Source organism: Malurus melanocephalus, unplaced genomic scaffold, assembly GCF_030028575.1.
Source record: "Malurus melanocephalus ecotype Western Australia unplaced genomic scaffold, MMel_1.1 scaffold_150, whole genome shotgun sequence".
NCBI classification, from domain to species: domain Eukaryota; kingdom Metazoa; phylum Chordata; class Aves; order Passeriformes; family Maluridae; genus Malurus; species Malurus melanocephalus.
The window spans coordinates 409,391-436,404 of NW_026623382.1; the positions used below are offsets into that span (position 1 = coordinate 409,391).

At 38.4% G+C, this 27,014-nt stretch overlaps 1 protein-coding gene across 1 annotated transcript; it reads left to right on the top strand.

Annotated features, from left to right (window-relative positions):
• The first annotated feature begins 13,669 nt into the window (after window positions 1–13,669).
• POLR1F (RNA polymerase I subunit F) lies at window positions 13,670–17,196 on the top strand. Its single transcript, XM_057371612.1, has 4 exons — window positions 13,670–13,917; window positions 14,001–14,142; window positions 15,108–15,316; window positions 16,705–17,196. The coding sequence occupies exons 1-4, from the start codon at window positions 13,691–13,693 to the stop codon at window positions 17,129–17,131; spliced, it is 1,005 nt and encodes a 334-aa protein (XP_057227595.1). The 5' UTR covers window positions 13,670–13,690; the 3' UTR covers window positions 17,132–17,196.
• Window positions 17,197–27,014: the final 9,818 nt, after the last annotated feature.

Consider the following 27,014-nt stretch of genomic DNA (forward strand, 5'->3'; position numbering starts at 1 on the left):
TGGCACCTCAGGTCTAGGAATGGTACCTTCAGACCGTGGAGTAATTTGGAGTTGCAGTTCAGGATCTGCTCAGGAATGACATGAACCCACAGACCGTAACACCATCTARGTATTTATCACAAACACATTATTTCCTGGCATGTTAGTGAGAGTGTGGGATGGTGCAGGGAAATAGATGATTCTTCAATCTCCAATGCTGTAGTGCAGCACAAGAGCCACTTCCTCATACTTTGGAAAGGAAAGGAAGATACATTCTCTAAGCTCACAATGTTTGAAGCCCCTGAAACTGTAAATTATGAAATACCACCACACCATTTCTTCTGCATTTACAGAGGTGCTGGAAGGAGAGAGGAGATCTGGGCCCCAAATACAACTAATAGGTGTTTTTCCTTCTTTTGGTGTCAAGCCTGCAGAATGCAGAAAACTGGCTTGTCCCTACATCATTAAAAATCTTGAAAATGAAAATTTAGAATTTACAGGACTTGGGAACAAATGTGACAAAGAGTGCACCTACTTGAGACACAAACAGGATCCAAATTCTTAAATTCAAAGTAAATTACTACAATATGTATATGTGATAGGGAAATTCTGGGAAAAGTTTAACTTTGTTTAATGGTTTYGTCCCATAATTGCATACAGAATTCAACTGTAATGGAAACATTTTCTGTATGTTTTCATTACTGGTACAGATGAAAGGATATTCATTCCACTTATCCAACAGCGTGAAAACCAAAATTTTCAAGTTTTCAGAATGTGACCAGCCAATGTATGTACACCAATAGCTTGAAGGCTGGGCACCAAAGTCCTTTTCAATCTAAATATTGAATTAGTACTACCATTGACACAGTTGTCTGAAATCATGCTGCTATAAAATCAGATGCTGGCTCAGATTCCAAGATATTCAGCTGTTACTCACTAGGTCAAGCAACATTMTTCCTGAAGGAACTTACTTATTGAACTTTGTGCAGAGGACTTAACTGCTAAGTCTTTGATGTATGTTATAATACCTTAGGCTATATTTTAGGCTACATTTTGCCTTTCATAGAACCACAGGTGATGAGAAACACACATGTTTTGAATTTACAAGAATCAGCAGTGCTTATTGCAAACTGTGCAGAAAAGTGTGTACAATATGTTTTAAATCTCTGTCTTGCATATTTTTCAATATGTATTTGTTGTATTAGGACATATGAATTTACCTTCACATGGTCTGGAGAGATATGAAGAACAATGGAACAGGCCACATTCAATATGAAATTGATATGCATTAAGCCATAATTACAACTAATCATGCTTACATCAAAATTTTCCTTGTCACTGTGATTTTAAAGATACAGTGAAAAGAGAATCTAATGGTTTAAGCCATTTTTAATCTTTCAGATTCCAGTCCCAGGCAGCTAAAGGAGTTAAAAGGAGCCTTTCATAACTAAATACTTAGAAATATCTAAAAGCAGACTGTCATTAGACGATCATATCATTGTAGATATTAATGCAGTATCTTCCTGCCTAAAATTATTCTATCCAGCTTTACTTCTCTATATCGAACTGACATCTTAAACTCYGCTGTGAACCTCCAACATAAAGAACCAACATGTACAACCAAAGGTGATTCATCTGGATACAGATTTTGAGGAAAATTTTAGAACTTGTATGAGGGCTAACCTGACAGACTGGCAGTTGCCAGGGGAAGGGAAAAAATAAAAAGAAAATAGAATATTTTTGGTTAAACAAAATTTGATTGGAGTGAAGATGCTAAACCCATCCTAGTTTAGCACCATCAGCCTAGGGAGCTCTAAATGACCCTGGGAAGATTGCTCAGAAAGGCCTTTTYCCTAATTATAAAATTAGGAGAATGCAATTTGGTGTTCTGAAGGAAAAAAGGGAACTTGATGAGATTAAACAGTAGCTGGAATTTCAGGAGAAAGTGTCCCTTCTGTCCAGGTACTCTTCTCTCAGGTACCTAGAAAGACTTGCTTGGCTATGGAAGTGTTGTTCTGCTACAGAARGAAGCATAGTGTAATTTTGCTTCATAAGCAGTAGAAGGTTTGGGTTTTTTTTTTTTTCCCCAGAAATCACTCTGAAATTCATTTACAATCCTGCTATAAATTGAAAAATGAGTCCTTTAAAAAAATATATGCAGTTATGGCATTTTGAGCAAGCTGACCAGGTACATTAACTAAAAATAACCTCACCTGCATACTGAAAATAGCTGTTTAAATGAACTGGTATAATATGTAATGGGAACATGCTAGGAAGGCAGGGAGGAAGAGGCACCGTAAGCACAACTGAAAAGCTGCACATAATTCTGCTGGCATAAAGCAGGTATAGGAGTTAACACAACTTCCCTCTGCACCCTTAAGAAATCATACATGCATTCAAAAGGATCTAAGAACCATTAGGATTTTCCACCCTCTTTCCTGCATCCCACGGCTAGCAGCTAGTGTGAGACAAATCAAATTATGTTACCAGGACCACAAACTTGTTCAGCTTCTCTCTCACATCATTAGATGAACCCTTTTTCTCTTCCTCCACTTCATGGTTGAAGCTAGAACATCATGTCTTATATCTACACTTATCACTTCTCCTCTGTTAAAACGCAGCTGTATCCTTTAAAGTGTTTAGCATTGAATCAATTCTCATCTTCCTTGCCCAGAGAAAGGAATCACTGATCATTGTCTTCATTTTACAGTGAGATTGCAAGCAAGGCAAATCTAAATCTAAACCATGAAGTCCAAACATGCAGACTGAGCGTTAAATTCCTGTGGTTTGCTATATTACTGATATCATTGCTGTCTTCCCCCCTAAATCCTGGAATAAACTACAGGAATGCTGACAGCTGATATTTTCCTAAGGAATATTTATTAACTGTGTAGCACCCTGGAAAGTATGTGTCAGAGCTGCTTTTTTAACTGCTACACATGGGGACCAGTAGGTTAATATTTATATCCACACCATTTTGGCAGCAGCAGAGATCTTGAAATGGTCCAACTGTTTCAGATCTCAAACCGATTCTGCATGATCGTATTTATGCAACAGATTGTTTTGCTTCTATTTTGCMAGCAAAAATCATGTATAAAACTATGAAGAAAACTGGTAAGTTTGTAAATTAAGCTATTCAAACATGAAGAAACACCTGAATGGGTTTTATTATTAACTTTTTCTTCTGTATAGCACAAGACAGGATACTCCATCTGACAATCCTTTTACCAATCATGAAACATCTTTGGAAGCAACATTTATTTTTCCATCAAAAGATGTAATCTATCACCTCTCTTATTCCAATGAGCACAAACTTTCCCACTTTAAGGTGATTTGTTTCTGTGCAGATTTCYTAGGCACTGGATCTCACTATGCTACCATCTGCTAAATTAACAAGCCTGGGACAAACTGGAATCATGTAATTTCTTAGCCTTCTCTTGGGTTAGCTTCCTAATTCCCTCACTGTGGGGTAGATTTCCAGACAATATATGTATATATATATATATATATATATATATATATATATACACACATATATACATATACACATAAGTTCTTTCCTAAACCCTTTAAATTTTTCCCATGTAAACTTACTCTTTCTGTCCTGTGCATAAGAATTATGTCAGTATTTTCAACTTCTTATCCCATTCATCCCTGCCTTACCAAAGTTACATTTAGCCAAGAGCTAGTAGGCTGAGTACTCATCTCTCCTTGACTGCTCTGAACTAATCTTTATCCTACAAGGATATTAAAATTGAATAGAATTTCATACTGTCTAAGCTTTCTCTCCCCTGTTTCTTGTCAGATGAACAGCCTATTTTATCCATAATCAGGAAAATAAGGAAATTTAGAATCTGTCTCCTTCCCTGATTTCCATCAATGGATAGACAGATCTCTTGTGTGAATTTGTTGCAGGCTGGCAAGTTTAACACCRATGCCTACACACCTAGGATCTTCAGATGTTTACACTGAGCCATAAGGAATCCTGCAGAACCCAGCTGCAGAGCAAGCCATGGTGAAGTTATGCTATTGAGGCACCCTGACCTGTGCCATGCTGGGAGTGGGGCTGGCAAACCTGAGCACAGAACCCCCCACACACGAATAGCATTATATTCAATATTTGGTTTGAAAATCCCACCAACAGAAAAAAAATTGAAAAATATTTAAAATTAATTGTTCATGCTTTATGAACAAAAGGTAGTATGTGAATGTACTTTGGGGCTCAGCTTCTCAAATGCTAAATTAATGCTTCCTTTGAGGACTAGATTTAAAGATGGGCTTAACAAACTGCTTCCACTGAGAGTAACTGGACTAAGACTTATGTTTAAAGTTAAACCTGGACAAAACTGTCTCCAACAAGAATTCTTTTGTAATGGCAGCCTAACACTCAGACAAGTCCAATGATGAGYAACTATTTTTATAGTTGTGTAGTGTGAGAATCAGGGCCTTAACCTCCATTGCCCTGAACACTGCAAAAAATAGTAAGTGGATGTGCAGGCACAGAAGTGATCAATCAGAATAAATGAATTTCATAAGTACAGATTTACTGAAGGATAAAAAAAGGAAAGGGACAAACGCTGGGATTTTTGCTGCTTTCACCCCACCTTTCCATTAGCACCCAATRGTGAAAAATGCCCATTTCCATCAGCCAGGGCAATCACAGCTGCCTTGCCTGCACACTYCTCCAGGATAGACTGCACCATCCTTCACCCCTCGTCACACCTACATTTATAKTCAGGGGGTTGGCTCTGCTGGACAGGCTCAGCCTGACCTCTAGTGAAGCATCTAGAAGCTTCTCACAGAAGCCTCCTCTGTGGCCCCCCTCCACTACCAAAAACCAAGCCAAGCAAAACCAATGCAAGTCTGCAATACTTGTAAGTTTTTAAGATCGCTCTTCTTAATAGTTTCCTCAAATACACTGCTCTTAACCCCCAAAAAATATTCATGCTTGAACACTGCAGGTTTGTTTGTAAATACTCACTTTTGATTTCAAGTAAATRTACATTCTGGGGACTTCCAGGATATATACTGGTTTTATCAAGGAATGGAAACATTACATTCAGCCCCCCAGCTCACTGGCAAACAGATGAGGTTCTGTCAAAACAGCACATTTTTTTGGGAACTAAGAATTTAAAATCTCCTTCTTTGATGGCACTCTTATCTTTGGCATTTACATTTCAAATGTTTACACTGRTGTCTTAAGAGCACTTAAGTAGAACATTTATTTGCAAATAAARTTTCATAACTTGGCAGACTTAGGTTCTCTTTATAAATCTAAGAACTATAAATCCTTTTCCATACAAACATATGTAATATTTCCTACCAAAAGTGTGTGACAGCCAAGAAGTTTAATTATTCTCAACCCATAAACCTGCATGAGACAGCTCATCCAACATAATGAGTTTGCACAGGCTTAATTAAAAATATACAAGTCCAGTAAAGGTAAATAAATAAATAAAAAAGTATGAAATAGCAGTGACTTGCCAGGAAAATTATACTGTATGTTAGAATAACCCATAGGTTCATTGGAATGCAGTTGTGGTGGAAAATTACAGGAGACCTTTTCATCATTCTGTGCTGAGTTGAAAATTACAAAAAAGTGAAGAATTCAAAGACACTGCAAGTTGTCCTTTTTGCTGGGATGCACACAGCCAGCAGTGAGGAGGCTGCCAGGGAGATCTGTTCAGCTCCTCAGGTCAGCAAGCATCTGTGGAGACAGTCCAAAGATTTGCAAAACTAATGTGGGRATCTTGCCTTTTGCTCTGAGACACAGAATGAAAACAGAATAAAGAAAATGAAAACAAAATAACTKAATGTATTTTTCCAAATGACAACCTCATGTGCCACATCAACTGCCCCACTGGCTGCACTGGGGGTCACTGCAGRAGTGACACTGCTCACTAAGAAAGTTCAGTACTGGTTTAGCTGGATTACTTAACTTTTTGGATAGCAAGAGATCAGGAACAGGCCTGAGCATGGATTTAAGTACTGAAGCCTGCGGCTCCTCCAGCTGGTCACCCTGGTGGCCACCACCGTGCTGCCATGGAGGGGCTGATCCTGGGCTCGCCTGAGCTGCACCACACCGGGCTCATCCAGTCCTGGAGAAGCTGGGAGCACTCCAAGGCACTCAGTGTCCTCACACCACTTCTCAGGAGTTCAGCTTGAGCCTGCCTCTGCTCAGGAAACTCCAGTTTGACAACAGATCTGGCTTTTCTCAGAAATCCTGCACAGGAGATGGTGAACATGGACTCAGATGGAGGACCGTGCAAGGTTAAATCCCACTGATGAGTCCAGCATTAAAAGGCATCAGATTCTGRTAACTGCTTTAAGGAGCTGCAAACCAAGCTTTGCTGGTATGTTAAGTGCCTTTCTCTCAGAGTGGAATGTCCAAAGTTTATTTAGGTATTTGGATAGTTGTGGAGAAAGGGGTGAGTTTTGGCTCTCCAGAGGAAACATTTCTCCTAATCCAGAGCTCAGAACTTTTACCACAAATCAGTAACCTATTAAAGAGCTGAGCACTTAAAAACTCAGGCTGCCTCAAGAGCACTTCAGGGTCCTCTCTCCTGAACCACACCTGACAGCAAGAGCCCACTGTGCTCAGCTGAAAGAATCCAATTTCTGATTCCCCAGGAGCATCCACTGTCTCACTAAAGGTTACACTGGGAGGCCCTCTCCTGTTGGAATGAAGCAAGAATGATTTACTGCACAGAGGAGCAGGAAAACAAGCACTGTCCTGGCAACTACTGACAAGGACAGTCAGCTGCAAACCTTGCTGTTGGCTTGTTGCAGTGTCTCCCACATTTGTGTGTTGAGGCTTCCTCCCTCCATCRCTGCCTAAGTGGAAAAAATTCTCACACTCTTAAGTGGCATGGGTAAATGAAAAAGAATTCGATGTGAGAGCAGTATTTTGTCCACATCTTTATGTTTTTTCCTACTTTCCCCAGTATAGGGAACATTAAAATTGTTTGTCACAGAAGAGTCCCTGACACTCTTGTTTTGTTTTGCTTTGGTCATTGAGTGACTGGTTGTTTTGGGGTTTTGTTTCATTATTGATTGGTTTTGGTTTGTTTTTCTTTTCTTTTTTTTTTTTTTTTTTTTTTTTTTTNNATGACTTCTGAAATCTTGGGATTTTTATATGTAGGGGGCAAGGATGTGATGGTAAGAAGTCGAACCAGGTCAATGACAGTGTGATGAACCAAACTAAATCATGAACTCAGCAGGAAGTTAAGCAAGAACAGAAAATCTTCTCTTGAAATTGGGACTACTTGGCAGTTCCTAAAAATTATGCTATCTTATCTTTAGCCTTGRCATTCAGTTACCATTCAGGCATCAAGTGATATTTTCCTGAAGGTAGATAATGCTGCTATTCAGTCAGGGCTCAGCTCCTCTAAGAAAATCAATTATACTACAGACTTTCTAAAGCAGCACACACTACCTGAGAAGAGCAGTAGAAAAATAAATGTAAAACTGTTTTACTCTGGTGTCATTTTTATGTTCATCTTTAAGCAGAGATTTAGGAAGAATTCATTCATCACTTAGGCATAAAKGCTGATTCAAATAATACTGATTCAAAATAATTAAAAGCTTATTTTTGAGTTATCAAAAAGTATTTCTGGAAAAGGAATCCCAGAGGTTCTGGAAAACAAACAGGATAAACAGGAAAATGCTATAATGATTACTCAGACTCTTTGGCTCACAATATGAAAGCAGAATCCCCATCAGATTTGAGATTTTTTTTTTTTCATTCTTGTAGGATAGAAATACAACAAGAACAATTGCTTTGATATTAYCCAAGCAAGTCCATATTTGATCCAAAACAAAACCATACATTTAGGAGATGAAAACTAATCACATTTTTTAACTTCAAAAAGAATTGTCTCTCATTTCTGTTACATTTTGGGCAAAGACTTCAACTTTTCCAGTCTATCAACATAAAAGCATGTTTAACTGCAGAAGAAAAGATAGAACCACCCCCCGCCCCCCCCCCGATTAATTGTTACCATAAAGACAGTTGATAATAATCTTTCTGCTAAAGCCTGTAGGTAATTTTTTAAAAAATAATCCATGCAACTGAAATCTTCATCCTTGTTTTTAATATTTCTCAAGTGTCAACCCTCCTGAAACTCACTTGTAAAAATGAGATTGCAGAAGAGGGGCTTGAAAGTAGCCTAGGAGATATAATCAGATATCTGTCCTTCAAATGGATGGTTACTTTGGAACCCTCTTGAATGACAAACTCCTCCGATTTGGGACCTGTTTTCCAGAAGGATTAACAGTTTCCTATTTAAAAAAAAAAAATAGGAATAATACTTTAAGGTTAAAATTTCTTTGTAAGCAAGGATTTTGGTATAAATGTCTCAATGTTCTTCATTTCATTTATAAATCTGTTCACAATTCTTTTTGCAACAATGCTCAGTGTATGAGCACTAAAAAGACAGAGTAAGCTACTACTAGTAGAACCAGAAGATTATTTTGTCTTTTGAAGTATCTGGAAGAAGTACAAGAGCCATAAAACAGGATGACAAAAAGACATTTTCTWCTCCTAAAATGAATAGATGCTGACTTTTCTGGAGGCAATACCCTGTGGATCYTTAATTCCCATCTTTCCTGACAATTTTAAAAACACTGGAGTAAATAGTTGCTAGAAGTTTCTCAGAGTATAAACTGCAAAATAACACAGACAGATTGTCAAGAGACACCTCATTTACCTCATTTACAACCTGTGCATCCATCTCATTTGWTAGCATCATTCATCAGGAGCATTCAGAGTGCTGTAGCAAAGCCCTACTGTTCTTACAGTGGCACAGACCACTTTCCTCCCTTGTTTCTGTGGCAACATCACCTCTTGTATATAGGAGAAAAGTCACATTATCACATTATTTGAACCCCTATCTGAAGATACTTCACTCACTGGTTGGAAGCACACAAGAGAGTTTCAGCATTAGACCAACAGCCAGATCTCCACAGGATGGCTTTGTTGTTGAAGCTATGCTTTCAAGCACCAGTAGAGCTGAAGAGGRACACCACAGTCAGCACCAGGCATCCGACATCAGGTTCCTTCATTTCTACAGATAAAAGGCCAGGGAGCTACTTGAACAGTTCTTTCAGTATATCAGTAAAATATCAGGTRTTTTATCTCCACAAGAGTGATCTCCAGCTGTATCAGCCATTTCCCAGCAGGGAATAACCTGCCTAGAGAAACAAGGGCCAAAAGCAAATCTGGTCAGTCCCCAACTGTTCAAAGATGTCCATCCCAAGCACAGAATCATAGAATGGTTTGGATGGAAGAGACCTTAAACATCGTGTAGTTCCAACCTATCCTGCTTTGGACAGGGATACCTTCCATTGGCTCATAGTCCCATCCAATCTGGCCTTTAACACTTCCAGAAAAGGGACATTCACAACTTTTGTGGGTGCCATGTTTCAGCATCTCATCCTAACAGGTTCCTCATCCATCTAACTTGTGTACCCTTCTTTAGTTTGAAGCCATTTCCCTTTGCCCAATCACTCCATACCCTTGTAAAAAGTCCCTCTCCAGCTCTCTTGTCCTCTTTAAGTCCTCTTTAAGGAAGGTGCTGTAAGGTCTCCCTGGAGCCTTCTCTTCTCAGCCTTCACAATCCCAGCTCTCAGTCTGTCTTCCTAGAGAGGTGCTCCAGCCCTCTGATCATCTTCGTGACCTTCCTCTGGACTCACTCCAACAGCTCTYTGTCCTTACATCATGAATGTCACTACAAATCAAGACAAATTATTAACTGAAAGAAATTAACATAATTGCTGTCTTATCGCATTTCTGTCCCTTAATGTTTTTCTAAGTCATTTCCTAGCTATTAGACTGACCTACTAATTGCTGACAAAACAAAGTGGAGTCTGCATAGTGTAACACAGATTAAATTTTCAGCCAAGCATGCTGTTACTCTCCTCTTGGATAACAGCACTTTTCCATATCAAGGCTTTCGTGTGCCATCTGGTGGACTTTCAGCATTTGGCACATTTTGTTAAAGTACAAACCCTGCAATTTGAGAGTCCTGATACATTGTCAGGAGCATCTACCTTCTTTGGTCAATGACAGTATTCATTTTAGCATCCTGTATTTGCTGAAATTAGATGTTTGCCTGACAGATATAACTCCTCTCACATCTGCAGTCAAATGAGCCGTTAGTACTGTAACTGTTGTTAACTTCAGCTAACCCTTTGCACTGGTAAGATTTTTTATATCAAAAAAATTGCCCTCTCAAAAATAACTTTCACAAAACTAGCCTAACAGATTTCCATATATAGGACCACAAGCTGACATCCTCAGTGGCATTTAGATGCTTTTTTTCTGAATGAACAAACATGCTAGAATTAGTCTCTATCTGAGATGAGGGTCAAAGATATTGAGGCAAACCTATTACCACACAGCTTCAAACAAAACTGAGAGTTTGAGTACTGATCCTTGTTTCTGACAGCAAACACAGTCAGAGTGCAAGTTGTGGGATCAAGAATTTGTGATGGAATCAATTTCAAAATGCAYGGAGCCTTTGAGCACACAGTCCGAGGGCAGAGTGTATTTCCAGCACACTGCCGCAGGCATTCTTCCACTCTGCATGAGATGCACTATACTCTGTCACAGCTAAGGCTCCCAGGATTTGAAGGCTGGATGCAGGTTGCCTTCTGAATGAATGAGTTGCTCCTGCCACAACAGAGAATTAATGGGCAGTTGGATGAGCTTTCTACCCAACATACATTGTCAATTCAGAAACTCTGGATGGAAGATGGCAATGACTGCATGGGAAGACCAGCTGAGAGGGGCTGAATTTGTGGTTGTCGAGGAATCTTTTTGGAACCTGGCCTTCCTTTCACAGAGAAAACAAGACAAATGTAGATAAGGCAGGAATGAAAAGAACAGCAGTGATTGCAAATACAGCTTTTGGGTTTGGTCCCCATTGTTACTGGCAGCCTGACCTCTAGTGAAAAACAGRCTCAGCACAGTCTTATCAGCTACTGTGGGACTTGGCAAACATACCAACAGCTGTGCTTTAGACGTCGATTTTAGCTGCCTTTTTGGACATAGGCTCACTGCAGTGCTGCTGAAAGGTCAGCTGAGATAGACTTCTTAAGCTGAAAGCTAACATCAAGAAATGAAAATATACAACTAGGGGAGAAAAAGAAACCAAGAAATTAATGTGGGAATATCAGGATTTAAGTCTTATGGTCCAGATGGTTTTAAGAACTGATCTGTGGCTGGAGGAGGTGGCAGTTGGATTATGATTCCCTTCTTTCATCAGAATATGTTACAGTCAGGTAATGAAAGCCCAAGTCACACCACGAGTCTGAAGCCTGTAACAACTGGTGTTGGAACAAACAAGCTGGGCTGCAACAGCAAGCAGTGTGACCTGACAGGTGTGGACTTGCAGACAAAAACAGCTGGTGCTGAGGCCAAGTATCTACAGGTTTCAAACTGGCTATTTTGAATTATCTCTGGCCTACCCCACAGGCTCAGTGAGCACTAGGATTTAAGGTTCATTCTCGTCATTACTTTAGATGAAAGGAAATCCAGAAGTCTCAAAAGCACTGTGCAATGACAATTAAGCACAGTAGAAGGGCTAAATGGAGATTCAATTAGAAATTACAAACTCGATCTCTGTAGGGAATTTTCTGGGGACAGAAGTCCATGGGGATAACCTTGGATAGCTGCAGGCCCTGAGAGACAAGCCCTTCTGAMACTATCTTGTCCAACCTGACTACAGCGTGAAAGACAAAAGTCTGTATTTTTGCTCATGTTACCTTTCCATCTTATTCCTAGTTTTTATTTCAAGAGAAGAGGTAGTTTTTTTATTATCCTGGAAAAAACTGAGTAGAGCCCGTAGTGTATTATGTGTTCTCACTGCAAACTAAATCCACTCATAAGTTATAAAACATGTATTTCTTTCAGGAATAGGAGTGCACGCAGTTATTGTATAAGGTCTTTAACCAAGATTGAAAGCACATTGCAAGGTTTAAATATGATGGAAATAGATGAAATAAAAAATACAGTATTTCTTCCAGAAAGCTGAGCCCGTATAACAYAGAATTAATTTCAACAGACATTAAATACCTTGGAGGATTAAAGCCACATAGGAATAAAGATTACAGTCGTTCAAGAAGTTTTCTCTTTCAGTTTTGGAAGTTTGGTTGACATCTGAAAGCCATTTTTATGTCAGYTCTTTCACACTAATCCAACTTTAYTTGCAGTAAAGTACTGCAAATTATACCACTTGTTTTACTTGTGAAAACTAACAATGTCCTGTCTTCATAGTATGTTCAGTCAAAGAAAACTTTCTGGTGATGTAATATTTTGAGTAGTTTCAAAGGCTTTTGCRTCACTTAATGTTTTATAGGGGATTCAAAGATTTCTGGTATCTGACATAAAGCTTGTTTTCACAAAACAACACTGTTTCTGAGCCCTCCACAGCACAAAGGGAATTTTAACACCTTTAATGAAACTGATCTGTCAATTGATTTTTTTTTTTTTTTTTTGTAATTCCCCATGTGGATTCAATCAGTTTGAAACTCTACATTTACTGTAACGTTAGGTTGATATAAATTAGGTTTAAATCAATGAGAGAACACCTTTGCAAGGTTTAGCATGGGTTCAGTTAAATCAATTTAAAGTAAAATCACAAGASAATAGTGCAACACTTTGCGTGGATATAAAGTCTGAATGACTTTTCTGGACAGTCTTCACTAACCAGCCGCTATTCCATTATTTACAACAGGACAAGATCTCTATTTGTAGTATTGCAGGCCCACTTGGTAAGTCATGGCAGGGTACAGTGCACCAGTAACTCATTTTGGGACTTATGTTTTTCTTCTCCTCAGTATGTGGTTCATAAATGCATCTAAACGTTTCTCACCACATGCACAAACTGGATCTGGGGTGTAGGGGAKTSTCAACAGCTTGCATGGGAGAAAAACACTACGTTTTTGGTTACTTTTGAGAAAAKGATATTGGAATGTAGAATTGATAACGTAGGTGRTTAACAATTATAAATATTASTAATATYGTAGTTTTTGCAAACTTACTAATCWTATACTGATTAGTAAACAGTTGTTTCTTAACTRATGTATGTTTGACACAAACGTATGCACTGGTTGTTAAAGTGGATAAAAGAGGCCTGTTTCAGAATAAAGGGGTTAATTTTTTTTGTGTATATATGTGTGTCTTTGTGTCTGTTATTCTGTGTCTKCTGTCTGGCCAACAGCGACACTGGGGTCCAGCAACATTAAACAAATTCTGTATTCTTAAAAAAATTGCTATACATGAAGAACGCTATTCAAGGTAATGTGTCCAAATCACCAAATGTTCAATTTAAATTTAAAGGCCATCCTATCGTATCTCCGGGACGAAGGACCGCGTGTTTGGTTTCGGTTCACGGGGCGAACAGGGGCGCGATGTGGAACTGTTCACTGAAGGCCACGGGCCCGGTCCCCGCATTCGCCATTCACTCCACAGCACGACTCGATGAGCCCTGTGGGTCCATCCACCTCAGAATATTCTGTGACTCTGAGCTGCAAAATCAGCTGGAAAGAGGAAACCAAAGACGCGGCACGATCGCACCGGGCACGAAACAGCACATCGGAACGCGAACACCGCACTCCCCACACGGCCGGAACTCCGTCACTGCCCGCGGCCGGCCCGGTGGGGGGAGCCGCCTGACGCCATCGCGGGGCGCCGCGGTTCCTCCGGAGCATGGCCGTGTCCCGGGAGCCGCCGCCCGCCCCGCCGCTGCCGCCGCCCGCCGCCGCTGCCACCGCCCCGTCGTTCGCGGCGGCGCGGGCGCTCGTGGGGCGCCGCTACTCGTGCCTGGTGGCCGCTCCGCACCGGCGACACGTGGCGCTGCCGCCGCGCTTCCTGGGCCGCAAGCGCTCGGGCATCCGCGCTCAGCTGGACACGGAGCTCCTGCGCTACTCCGAGAGGTGCGGCCGCGGGGCCGGCGCGGGTCGGGAGGGCTGGAGCGGCCCGAAGGCTAACCGTGCCCCCCTTCCCCTTGTCCTTGCAGCCTGCAGGGTGTGCCGGTGGCTTACGACAACATCAAAGTGGTGGGCGAGCTCGGCGACATCTACGACGACCAAGGGTTCATCCACCTGAATATCGAGGCGGACTTCATCATCTTCAGCCCCAAGAAGGGGAAGAAGCTGGTGGTATGTAAACTCCTCGGCGGCTCTCGGGGCGGCCTTTTCTGTGAAGTGGTCAAAGCTTGGCTTATTTCCAGCATCAGGTGTGGGGCCTAGTGGGAGATGTATTTTAGTTTGTATTAGCTTCTTCATGTATGAATAGTTCATAGCACTTTATGAGCAGTTTGTACTAGTAGTTTTTACTGAAATCTGTTCTGTCTTGACTGTCCCTGGATTTGCTGACTTTACATATAATTACATATTGCTTAAACATTATATCATAAGGATTACATATTAAATACTTTATCATAATTGTGTGGATCATATCAGTGCTTCTTTCTGAAAAGCAGGTAATTGTCAAACAGATGTGTTTATTACAGTGACAGGAATGTTCAGGATGCTCTCAGGAGCTCTGTTCCTTCAAGCACAAGAGCAGTACATCTGTTTGAAGCCTGCCTTCAGTAAAGGAGGTGTATGGCTCACAGAATGGCTTTTAAGCTTGTCAGTGCCCTTGCTCAGCACTTGTGGGTAAAGTATGTTGAGAGCTGGCTTACATTCGTTGTTGTGCCATACTTTTTGCAGCTTAGCTGATGTCTTTATAATTGTGTTTAATTGTGCCATCTTCCTAGGAAGAGAAAAGGACATTTTTCAGCATCTGTCATTCATTCTTAGGCAAGACAAAGGTAGATATGATTTCACATGCAGATGTGTCAGAAACCTACTGAATGCAGTATGTATAATGGAGTATATATTATAAAGTGCATGTAGTATAATATATAGTACTATAAACACTTTATTACAAAGTATATATAGTAAAGAATATATATGCAGGAATAGCTTTATTTTAGTGAAGGAGATTCAACTTCTTTGCTSAATAAACTGACTTCATAATTTGTACATACTCCTTATTCTATATAGAAAACTATTTATTATGTTCATTTAAAGGGCTGATCTTTGCTATAGAGTTGCATGACATTCTTTTTCTTTTTTAGGGTGTAATTAATAAAGTGGCTCCCAGTCATATTGGCTGCCTGATACATGGATGCTTCAATGCATCTATTCCTAARCCTGAGCAAATGTCCATTGTACAGTGGCAAGAGCTGGGGTTCAAAATAGGKGATGAACTGAAATTTCAAGTGTTGCACTTGGATTCTGATGCAGCTGGTGTGTTCTTCRTTCGAGGAGGACTCACTAAAAGCAGGTATGGTGCCTTAGCAGAGAATATTTTTAATTGGTTTAATAGGTTTGTTGCAAATGAAAATATTTTAATTGCATCTTAATCTTTAAGCTTTCTTATTGTTACACAAATCCCTGTCTACATACAACCTGTGTTAGTTGTCTTAATCTAAACTTTCCACTGCTTGGGACTCACATGAAAATTTTATCTGGAAAAAGTAAAACTAGGAATCTCTTGAGCTTTAAAAATCTGAGTATGTTGACCTATGAATTGTTGATTGCATGTATAGTACRTGTGCCAAATAGCACATTCTGGTGTCTAAGAGTAGTTCTGTGCACAGGCTTTTCAAGTGCAAACATTCCAGGGCTCCTGAACACAGTGGTTACATTGACATTTACACACCATCAAGTGCAGATATATTGCATAATCACAAAAAATTAGATATGGGTGACTTAAATACTTGCTAAAACATAGGAATTTCAAAGATGATATGAGAAAATGTGTCAACTTCCTCCTTAGGCCTCTGTAAATTTTTAGGRCATCTTGCAAGAAATCTTGTCATCAGAAGAGTTCATTCAAATTTTTTTCTAAAGTTAAAACATTCACTGAGCTATGTTTTTTTTCTCCCAGCATAGTTTTGTTTTTAATTTAATGTATATATGACTCCCACTGGCAAGTTCATGGCGTTTTTTGTCGTTTTTTTCTTTTTTTTTAATCGGGAAGGATGCTCTGGATCTTTTCAGTGAATTTACAATGAAAYGTAGCAATTTTGTCTTCAGTGCCCCTGGGGACATAAAAACCTCCATGGTTTTTAACTGCATTCTTTCCATATTTGTCTTCTAGACATTTTCTCCAGTACTCTTGGTTGCAAGGTACCTGCTGGGGGTGGGGTTTTTTGTTGTTTTGGGKTTTTTTTTGTGGAGGTTTTTTTTCAGTTTTTCATACCTTTCTGGCATCACCTTTGTTTTAATTAAAAAGGGGCAGGTGCTTGGTAAAATCAGAAGCCTCATGTACGACTGATTAGGCCGCTATCTGTGTGTTTTTGTGAGTGACTTAAAAACACCAAAAAAGCTTTACTACACAATGTGAAATTATGAATTAAGGGATGAAGTAGCACAAGAAAAGAGGAAATACCAAGTTTGTATGGCACTTTAGAGAAGAAATTTAGGCTAAGATTCAAAAAAGAATATTTATTATGTGGTAAGCAGAAGCTAGTAAGGTAATAGAAATTACTCTGAAAGTGTTAATATATGCTCCAGCAYAGATGATCGTGTTCTCCATTTGTTGTTTTTAGCAAATGTTTATTTTTATCTGCTTGGTGTAAATATTTGTTTTAGTAATTTCTGACATTTCACTGTGTGAGGTYCCCTAACATGTCTCTAATTCAGTTTATTCTGTATATTTTTTTACAGCATGCGGCCYAAAAAACGTGACGTAGTCACTGAAAGTACAAATGGGGACGAAATTCAAAAGCTTGACCAGCAGGAAAATGGTTTGAATAACTGTGGGGAAGAGAAGGTCCCAGAAGAGCCTTTAAATGGGATGGATAACCTTGGGAGGGAAAATGAAGAAGAGCAAAGTGCTGGTGCTGTGAATGGATTATGTGATGATAAGAAGAAAAAGAAAAAGAAAAAGAAAAAGAAAATGGAGAAGCAAGAAGAACAGGAATTAGTGGTGCAAGGAGAGCAGGAACTTGTATTGCCTACCAGTGACTCCAGTGGTTACCAAAGTGACCATAAAAAGTCAAAGAAAAAGAAAAGAAAGCATTGTGATGAAGTTGAAGAAAGTGAATTATCTCAGATGTCAGGAAAACCCAAAGCAAAAAAGAAAAGAGACTAAAGTCTGAAGTACCTTTCCTGAATTAAGTTTCAGACGTTTTGATAAATTTAAATAAAACCCTGTTTTCAAAATTTGTATTTGTTTTTCTTTCCTACACAGTCTGCGCTGGCTATGTTGGATGATGTTTGTGTGCAGATGTGCACCAGCATCTTGAGAGGCAGGATCTTTTAAAATAGTAATAGAAGCAGTGTGATAGAAGCCATGTCTGCCTGTTGTATTTGCTGGAATACAAGGCACAAGAGAACCATGGAGTGTAATTATGGGAACATATGTATACCTCTGAGTCTGCTTTCTAGTTCCACACATTAGCCAGTCAGTAGTTACAAGGTTTGCTAATCTCATTCCATTTACCAATCTGTGTCTTAATTTTACAAGAGTAGATTAAGATTGCCTTTGGGCTTCTGGAAATTCATGTGAATTCTCAGGGGCCTGAGAAGAGATTATTTTTTTGAGTATCAGTGCTTTTGGTTGCAACTCTATTCTGTTGTGAGGGGCTCTGGGGAAAACTATAATATGGCATGGTCTAGTCTTCAACCAAGGTAGGAGGCCATGATGACTGATACTGGTTAAGCTGTTACAAAAAGAGCATAACCAGCTCTTTGAAAGCCTTGTAAATGAGCAGCATGAATGTGGAAACCTGCTGTTCAACTCTGTTCCTGGGTGACAAAAYATTTTGCTCTGGTAATTAATGCTGATGCTATTAGCTCTCTTGAATAGATGTGTATACAATTTCTATAACACATCCATTCACACTGAACATGTTCTGAACCTTTTAAGTATGACAATGCTTGTTTTAGGGCTCACTTTGTGCTATATTAATGGGTTTTTATGCATCTTTGGAGCTCCAAATCTACCAAGAAAAATCAGTTACCAGCTTATAGGCTAGATGGAATAGCAGTACATAGTAGGTATTTTGAAGTTATGACACCATAAAGAACCAAGTTAAGACTTTTTGAAGACTTACAAGAAAGTGAGCTTAAATAGCAAATGCCASCAGAAGCAGCAGAAACTGCAGCATATCCTCCTGTGTTTGCTCATCAGTGTGTCTCATCTTGAACCAGTTTCTGAGCAGTCCTGAGATAAATATGAATTGTCTGTTGTGTTTCTACATGTGAAGATGCTGACCCTTGATCTACCTGCATTTTTATAAGCACTGGTTCATCTGCCCATTCTTCCTGTACTCTGACAAATCCTGAGAAGTCAGATGGTGTTTGTTATGTATTTATTACACCGTGAGGTCAACTGAGGGCAATTATCTGGTATATTCACTGTTGCAGAGAATAACACAGACGCAGAGAATAACACAGAAGTCCCGTGTATCTACTGTACTTTCTAAGTACACAGGCAGGCTGAAGGTTGGGACATAATTTACAGTCAGAAATTGTGTGCTAGTTCCCCCTTCATATATATATATATATATATATACATATATGCTTATGTGGTGATTTGAGGGACAAGTTGGCTGGATTGGTGAGAAGGACATAGCAGAGAGGAGCATGGCAAGTGCAGATATTTTTGGATGATACCAACATGAAGAGAATGGTGGAGGCAGTTACTACTGCAGSTGAACCAAAGATTGAGTCACACGACTTCATCTCTTACTCCTTAAATCATCATTGTACCTCACTTTCCCCCTTAGGAAATTGAAACACATCTCCAGAGAAAAGCCTCACCAATTGATAGAACCAATTTGTAGCACCATGGCTGGTACCCATGTGTATCATTTTTTGATTTTCTTTCTTGGGTTACAGCAAAAGGGAGCAACTAAAAATAAATGCAGGAGCTGGAGATTGTTGAACAAGTTGTTGCTCCAATGATACAAATACCACAATATGTTAAATTCTTGCTAGGTTTTGTGTCTTTGAAKGGGAAAAGTGAAAGAAGGGGAAAAGTGAAGAAAACACTTAAAAAAAAGAAGGAAGAAAAATGTGTTTTACACAGAGGCAATATTGGCAGCCTCACAGCTGCACTGTTAATGTTGCTGTAAATACTGTTTTGGCGTTTGCTAAATATGGTAAGAAAACTTGGATTTTCATCAGTGAATTTTCACTCTGATCATGATTTAAATCACTTCTCTTTGTTTTTTCCCCATAAAAAGGCAAAATTTTCTGGTGATTGAAATWAACAAAGACGCTGAACTTGACACTTTGCATTAAAGTTTGTCTGAAGTTTGATTTATAGAAACCTTTAACTTTCTTTTTTCCCCTGGACTACAAATGAAGAGTTGTATTGAATTTTGAGTTGAGACAAGATTTTTGAGTATATGTAACAATAATTTCTAAAGCTTCCTGTGAAGCCACGTGACTCAATTTATTTTTGTACAGCCCCTTCTCTTATTTCTTTTTTTCAGGGTGCATTTCTAGTACAATTTATGTCACACTGCAAAGAAAAGGTTAGAAAGTAAAATTGTATTTTATCCTAAACTGCATTGATAGTTACACCAAGGTAACTGTGATCTAGAGAAATCATTCACTGGTTTTTTGGTGTTTTTTTTTTTTTTTTTTTTCTGTTTTAACATTATGTTGCAACAAAGGCAATATTTACTTATGGCTGTGGTTGAAAAGCTTTTCTCTGTATAATGAAAAATGCAGTTGTAACTTAATCAGCTATAAGTTTTCTAAAGTACGAGCTGCTACTTCATAGCATAAATATTTTGATTCTGCAAATGTTTCTCAGTGTATTGGATGCATTTGGCAGAAGAGCAAACASTCTTACAAGGTATTTTTAGCTGTCTCTAAAACAATTGTCTTGTATTCTCTGAAGCTTGCAATGATCTGCAGCATTAACTTCTGCTCTTTGTCTTTTCCTTGCTTGTCTTATAAACAAATTCTTTGCTTTTGACTTGGCACTTTGCTGCTGCTTGAAATACACAGCCCAAAAAGCTCAGTGGATGAGCTCTAGGGAAAGGACTTWAAAAAGGGCTTAAGCAAGCTAGCTGCCTGTTGGAAAAACATGAGCCTTGATCAAATCTGCCTCGAGTAAACAGTTTGCCTTTGAAAACATCCTAACCCTTGATAGCCCTTAGTACAGACCTTTGCTGTGGAGAGGTTATGTGACCAGATGCTCTCAAGATTGTTACTGTTGGCTATGGAAGGACTGAAATAGTTAATCCTAATAAGGCATACATTTTTCTTACCAAAATGTTGGTTTTATTCTACTATTTAGCTTTTATAAATTCTATATATTCAATGAAGTCTGAGAGGCTTCAGTATCCGGTAGTCTGTTTTTAAGGAGAATGTATCTTGTCTTCTGGATTCATGTGAACAAAAATAAGACTCTGAAAATCAATTTTTGCACTTCTCCAGTACTGTCAGTAATTTTTTTTTTTACAGACACAGCTCAAGATTTTTTTGCTATTCATGACTTTTTACGTAACTAAGTTAAAGTTGGGTTAAATTCAGCTGTAAATATTGTCCCATGCCACTCAWCTGACCTGATGTTAAGCATGTAAAAGCAATTGCAGCCTGGCCATGGCTTCAAGTTCCCCTGAAGCCAATTGTCCTAAGCAAAGAAAGAATATGCTTTAATTTTCCCATTTTAAGGACCCCTGCTCCATAAGATTGACTGCAAGATGATCTCCCCCCATTTCCTGAACTGATAAGTCTATAGAGTATCATTGCTGCTGGAATGTTTCTATTACGACCAGAGATAGTTGAACTTGGAAAAGAACTTATTTGAGAAATCTATCTATAAAAACAGCTGAAATTAACTTTCTGTGCAACTGCACACTGTCTGCAGCAGTTTTTGATTCATAGCAAAGAAACCTTATAAACAGAGGAAAGAATTTTAGTACAAGTCTCATTACCAATACCTTCCTATTTTATGGATTATTTTCATGTATTTCATATGATTAGAAGGTTAAGTGTGACCTTTGCTCTGTGAATCTATATGCTTAGTAAGAATATAGTTAGAAAGATAGGAATAACTTGCACTTCTAAGCTTTCTTACTCATTTTATACCCRTGTTCCTCTTTCCTTTATATTTTCYTTCACTGGAGACTTTGGTCYATGGAAACTTCTCTAAWAATATTCTTAATTCACTGGAAATGTGAGGCCCAGTTCAAGAGCAGGATTTCATTGTGCTGCACAGATTGAGTGATGAGAAATGTGTGTTTAAGAGGCCCTGTACAGAGCCAGTCTGTCWTCACTATTGTTTAGATGCTCACATATTGAACATGTGAGCTTCTAAACAATATTTAAGTTTGGACACTGAAGAAGCAGATCTTTGTCAAATGCTTTGACTTGAGCTGCAGTTAAAAGTTTCATTCAGAAATAATAATTCAATCTGCAAAGCCATAATCAGCAGGCAAGACCTCATTGTGATACATCCATGCCCAGCACACGCAGCTTCTGATGGAGAATTGGAGCGCAGCACTCAGTGGAATTCAGACTGTGCAAGTAGGGTCCCAGATTTCAATGAAAACATTTTGTCAAAACTAGTATGGAATGACTCCCACTCGTTCAGGGAGCTGGCTGAAGCCAGAGTCATCTTGTTTTCAAAGAGTAGGCTACAGCTGCCACTGATAAGTCACAGCCTGTGCTCTTATTTGCTTATAATAAATGTGTTAGCACATGGATAAATTTAAAATTCTGTATGGATCTGTCAAATCAACATTTAAAAGCTGGACTAAGAGAGAAGGCAAATTCATTCTGCATCAGTACACATGAATATCAATATCAGAAAAAATTAGACTGTTTTGGAGCACTATAAAATTTTTGCACCAGCTCCTTTTTTGTTAGATAACCAGTGACATCTGACTCTCATTCAGCAGAATGCCATTTTATTATATTTATGCCTGAAGATCCATTTTTTTCCCCAGAGATTTTGTTCATTTGTACACGGACTCAAAGATGATCGGTTTTTATGAAGCACTTTCTTAGAAGGACAGGTGTTTGTCTCTCGTATGAAAAAAAGCCAAACATCCAAAAACCAAAAAAAAAAAAAAAAGTGCACAGATGGTGTAGGTATTTTTAGTTTCTTCATGGAGTCTCTCAATGTTAGCTTGTAGACTTGTGAAGAGGGGCTTGCCTTTACCTCTGGTATATTTACATTCTGCCCAGAGAAGCAGTTCAGGASCTCTGCCTTTCAAAGAAATTTCATTTAATGTGACTAAAAACAAGTCTGCACTGATGATGTATGATATGTGCTGATAACTACTTTTGATATAATTTTCTTGACCTTAAACTGAATTTAGCACAAGTAGCCTGCTTTCTGTCTCTGAGTTATTACTAAATCTCTTATTTTCCTAGTTTTCTCTGTGAGGGTAATTCTTGCTTCATAGATATAATCTGAAAATCCATGTTTTCATTATGAATAGACATTAGTTAAACTTGAACTGTTAGTTTTCTTGGGCTGAAGGAATGATATTATGGACAGTTTCTGAGGTAGAGAAAAATGTGCATGTGTCACAGATTTAAGTGCACTTGCACATTCATTTTTTCAACCCATGTAGTATTTCTGAAGTACTTACCAAAACACAMAGATGCTCACAGATTAGTTTTGGAGTCCTCTATGTTGTGGTTTTTTCTATCTCGCTTCAATGTCTACTTTGCAAAACCATTGTCATAAATGATCCCAAAACAGAGTCCAGCATCATCATATTCTTTTCTGTTTTATATTTATCCTGTAAATTTGTGGTTGTGCTATATGATGATGAATGTGAGGACAAGCTGTTGCAAATAACTTTATRTCTTCCTATTAATTGAATATAGCAAATGTGTTTGTTTTGTTTTGTTTTTTTTTTTCCTCAGGCAAAACACATTTTCCAAAGTCTGTTTTCTCGTTTTATGAACAAGTCTTAGAAGTGTAATTATTGTATTGGGATTCAAATTTCTGAATTGTCCTTGAGAGAAAAGATAGTTGGAWGATGTGAACAAACTGTACTGAATTCAAATTGCAAGAACAATAAGAGAGTGCTCTGTTTCATGGAGGAAGAATTAAAAGATTGCCAATTTTTAGCCAAATAGTAGATGTGGATATAAAGTGGAAATTACTAGAATGAATACCTCTGTACCTATCTTGCTATGAGAGTTCTCACTGAGCCTGAGGTAGGTTGTGGTCTTAAACATTTTCAGGTTGTGACTGCAACAGGGGCACTTCAACATCACCAGCAAGTGACTGTAGATACTGCCACACTCCTTCACATCATAAAGATACATGAAAGCTTGCTGAAGGAATCTTTCTCTCACCATTTTTCTTTTGAATGCTCCTAATTCTATAATGAGAAATGTAAAAAGTTAAAACATATATCTTTTCATTTTCTGTAGCATTTTTGGTTTGGTTATTTTTTTTTTCCTTGCCTCTAGGTAAAAACATTATTCTCTAAATAATGTTTCTAGTGATTAGGAAAACGTGGGTAAAGAGATTTTGTTTAATATTTTAAAAATAATTGATGCAATTACTTATGGTTAGACTTCTTTTGCTTCTTCACTGGAGCACACTTTGGAAAATGGTCTAAAAGTTCAAATAATATATGGAAAATTGACTAGGAGAGAAGGATTTAAAACAAAAAAAATAGAAGAAAAAGCTTGGTTTTTTTCATAAAGAGTATAATGGGAAAAAATTCAGATTAGGAGGGTTTTGAAATCTCAAATTTTTTCCTGAGAATGAAAGAAAATGTGAAGATTTTTCTTTAAAGGCTTTTCTTATCTCTCCACTAAGTATTTTCAGTAGCAATAAAAATGCTATTTTAGTTTTTTTTTTTTTTTATTTGGAATATGGCATACAATGTTTTCAATATGCAAGTTGGCATTTTACATAGAAGACTATTTCATTTTAGGTATCTGAATTATATTGTCGGGGAGTGATCCAAAAGGTTTTTTCCTCCTAAATTCATATTCTGGTGACATTGACTAAATTTGGTAGGTGGTTTTTTGTGTTGGGTTTTTTTTTTTTCAAATGTGTCAGAATATGATTCCACAAAAACTTCTCTGCTCCACTGTGATTTTACACTTTATCTTACAAATCAGTGTAGGGTTTGGAAAAACCTGACCCGAGGAAGGGTTCTGCCTGTTCTCATGCAATGCCACATGGTGGAGTATTGCTTTTCCTTTTGGGCTTTTTCTCCACATCTGTCATCTAAAGAATGCAAAACTTCTGTGAACTGGTATTTGATGAGAAGTATTTCAACTAACTGAAATAAGGCTGGAAGAGAAATAGAATTTGTACATGCTCTGTATGTCAGCATCAAAACCTTGGTATCTGCCCTAGCTGCTGTGACCATGTTGCTTTGGTTTATATTCTAATTTTCATATATTTCAAAGTGCAGTTAATAGTAGTATTCATCCAGTTTTTCACTGTTCATATTTCATATTCTTTCTCTGGTTTGTTTGTGTAGGAAAAGAGGCTTACGTGGCCATTCTGTGAGTAAAAACTCATGCAAATACTGTGATGTGTCGGTGCATTTGTTTGTTCTTCTGTAGTAAATTTTTAGTTAATGGCCAGTTTGCAGATTTCTTWCTACTTAAATGAAATACTGAATTCCTGTAAGTTTCATGGACATTAGTTGTTGGGCAGAGGAGAGGAATTATGTTAATTTTGAAGAAAATTGACCCGAGTTCAGCTGTGGTGCACACAAACCACTCTGTGGACTCCATGAAAGTGGGAAAACTCCAGGCAGAACTTTGCACCTTTGTACGTGAGAGAAAGGGAAGGGAGTCATCTATAGCTCTGGTGCTGAGGAAACAACTTGGTTTTGTCTTTGCTGTGCTTAAAGGTTTTGGGGTTCTTTTTTGTTTTTTCGGGTTTTTTGTTTGTTTGTTTGTTTGTTGGTTTTTTTTTTTTTTTAATATATGGAATTATTTTGTGTTTATTCACATGCCTGTTTTTTTCTGGGTTTGCTGAAGACTACTTTGTTCTCCTTGGGAACAAGGCAAAAAGAGGATGAAAAGCCCATGCTAGTCTTGAGTTCATCAAAGCATTTTGGTTTTCATATAAACCCACTGTTAACCTTCAAAACCTTGGTATTGGTCATGCCACATATCAGTGGCTGATGTAAGAYCTGGAATTAGGATTTTTTAAGAGCAAATTGCAGGTGGGGGAATTTACATACCACCAACCTGAGTAGGCTGCTGTGCTGTGACAATATCAGTAGCAGACGCATTTGAAATACATGAATATAAAAAGGGTGACATCAGATTACACTTTCACCTCTCTGCACTATATCAGTTGGAAAGTAAAACTCAGAAACTGTCTTGGTGGCTGAGAGTATAGCCCACTTGGCTGCCCTGAAGCACAGTCATGTGCTCAATTACACTTTGCCTTGTTCTTAATAAGRTACTCCTAAGTGCTTGTCTGTAGAGCTTCCCTGGAAAGGTTAAAAGGTGTCTTAATCCTCCTTAGTGTGTTGAGTGATGTTCCCWCCCGAACATAAATCCGTATGTTTTACATGCAAGTAATGTAACCATTAGAATCTTGCAGAAAAGGTGGATAACAAATTCTTTACCCCTAGTAATGAATTAGGTTTTTAAAGAAAACYGAGCCCTGCTCATGAAACGGTTGTGAGGATTTATGTTTGAGTGGGGTGTCAGGCTTGTGTGCGTGGGGACTGAAAAACATCAGTAAGATTTTGTCCTGTGTGTGTGTGAATATTGATGATTGAACATGATGGAATATGTGACTGTGTTTGCATTATGTCTGAGCTCAGGAGCGGATGTGAATCTAGTTCAGGTTGCTTCAGACTTAGTCATGAAAGTATCCAYTGACTTATTTTAGGAATTGTATGGGCTTTTAAAATTTAACTTGAGGGTAGAATTATGGAGATTCTTTGAAATAGAAAAATACTAATTCATAACTTTAGAGGCAGCACTGAATAAATTTACAGTGAATGACAGCTAATGGGGTATAATGGAAATGTGCCCTAAACTATGGAAGATGTTCATTCACACTGCTTTCTAGAGGGATATAAAAATTAGTGCCTCTCAAGAAAAACAGCCTACGTGGGACCAATGTTTGTGCAGCTCTGCTTATTAAAGCTCTAGAAAACAGAAGCTTCTTTTCAACAGAGGCCACCCATGGTTAAAGACTTCCCCTGTTAGTCTTGCTAAGAAGTGCCTTTTGCCATTGAGCTACTTCATTTAGTCTTGAAACACCAACAATCTATTTTGAAAAAAAAAAATTCAAAATGTCTACTCATCAAAAGTCCTTAGTACTGACAAATTGGCAGTGTTTCTGTTTTCAGGTACAAAATTTAATCTAAGCTGCTTTTTTGCCCTTGAGTTGGCAGATTTTCTAATTAGAAAACTTTCTCACACTAATTATAAGGAGACTACTATTTTCACTAGTTCAATATTAAATTAGCAGAGTACTTGTGMGATCAGTACTAAAATATTATGTAAGTGACAAATCAAGTAAATTCTTCGTTTTGCGTGCCTGTGCAGTTTATGTAGTGTGATTCATTGCCCTGTGCAGAAAAGCCAAGACAGAGAATAGCAGGACTTCTGCTGAAGGTCTGAAGCTGAGACAGGAGGGTATCATTAGGGGGTTAMAGGAGAGTAAAACTATGATCTCAGTCTGCTCTTCATAACATAATGTATCAATATGAGCAGTATCAGAAGAAAAAGAAATGGTGCATTTTATGCTAATTTAGGTGGAATGTGCTGCAGTTTTATTTTGGCACTGTGCTAGTGGTGTGTCTGCTGTCTCCAGRGGCCCCAGTCAAAAGCAGAGGAAAGTCTCCTGCTGTGCCAATACTGTAAAATAAATAACATTCTCAGAAGATTAATACAGAGCTGGAGCACGGAGTGTTACTAGTGTCATAAAACAGACAGTAAAAGGGTTGCATTCTAAAAGGCAAGACTAAGGAAATGACTGATCCCAGGGAAGGATAAGTTTGTTGATCTGGAAACATCATTTAAAAAAAAAAAAAAAAAAAAAAAAAAAAAAA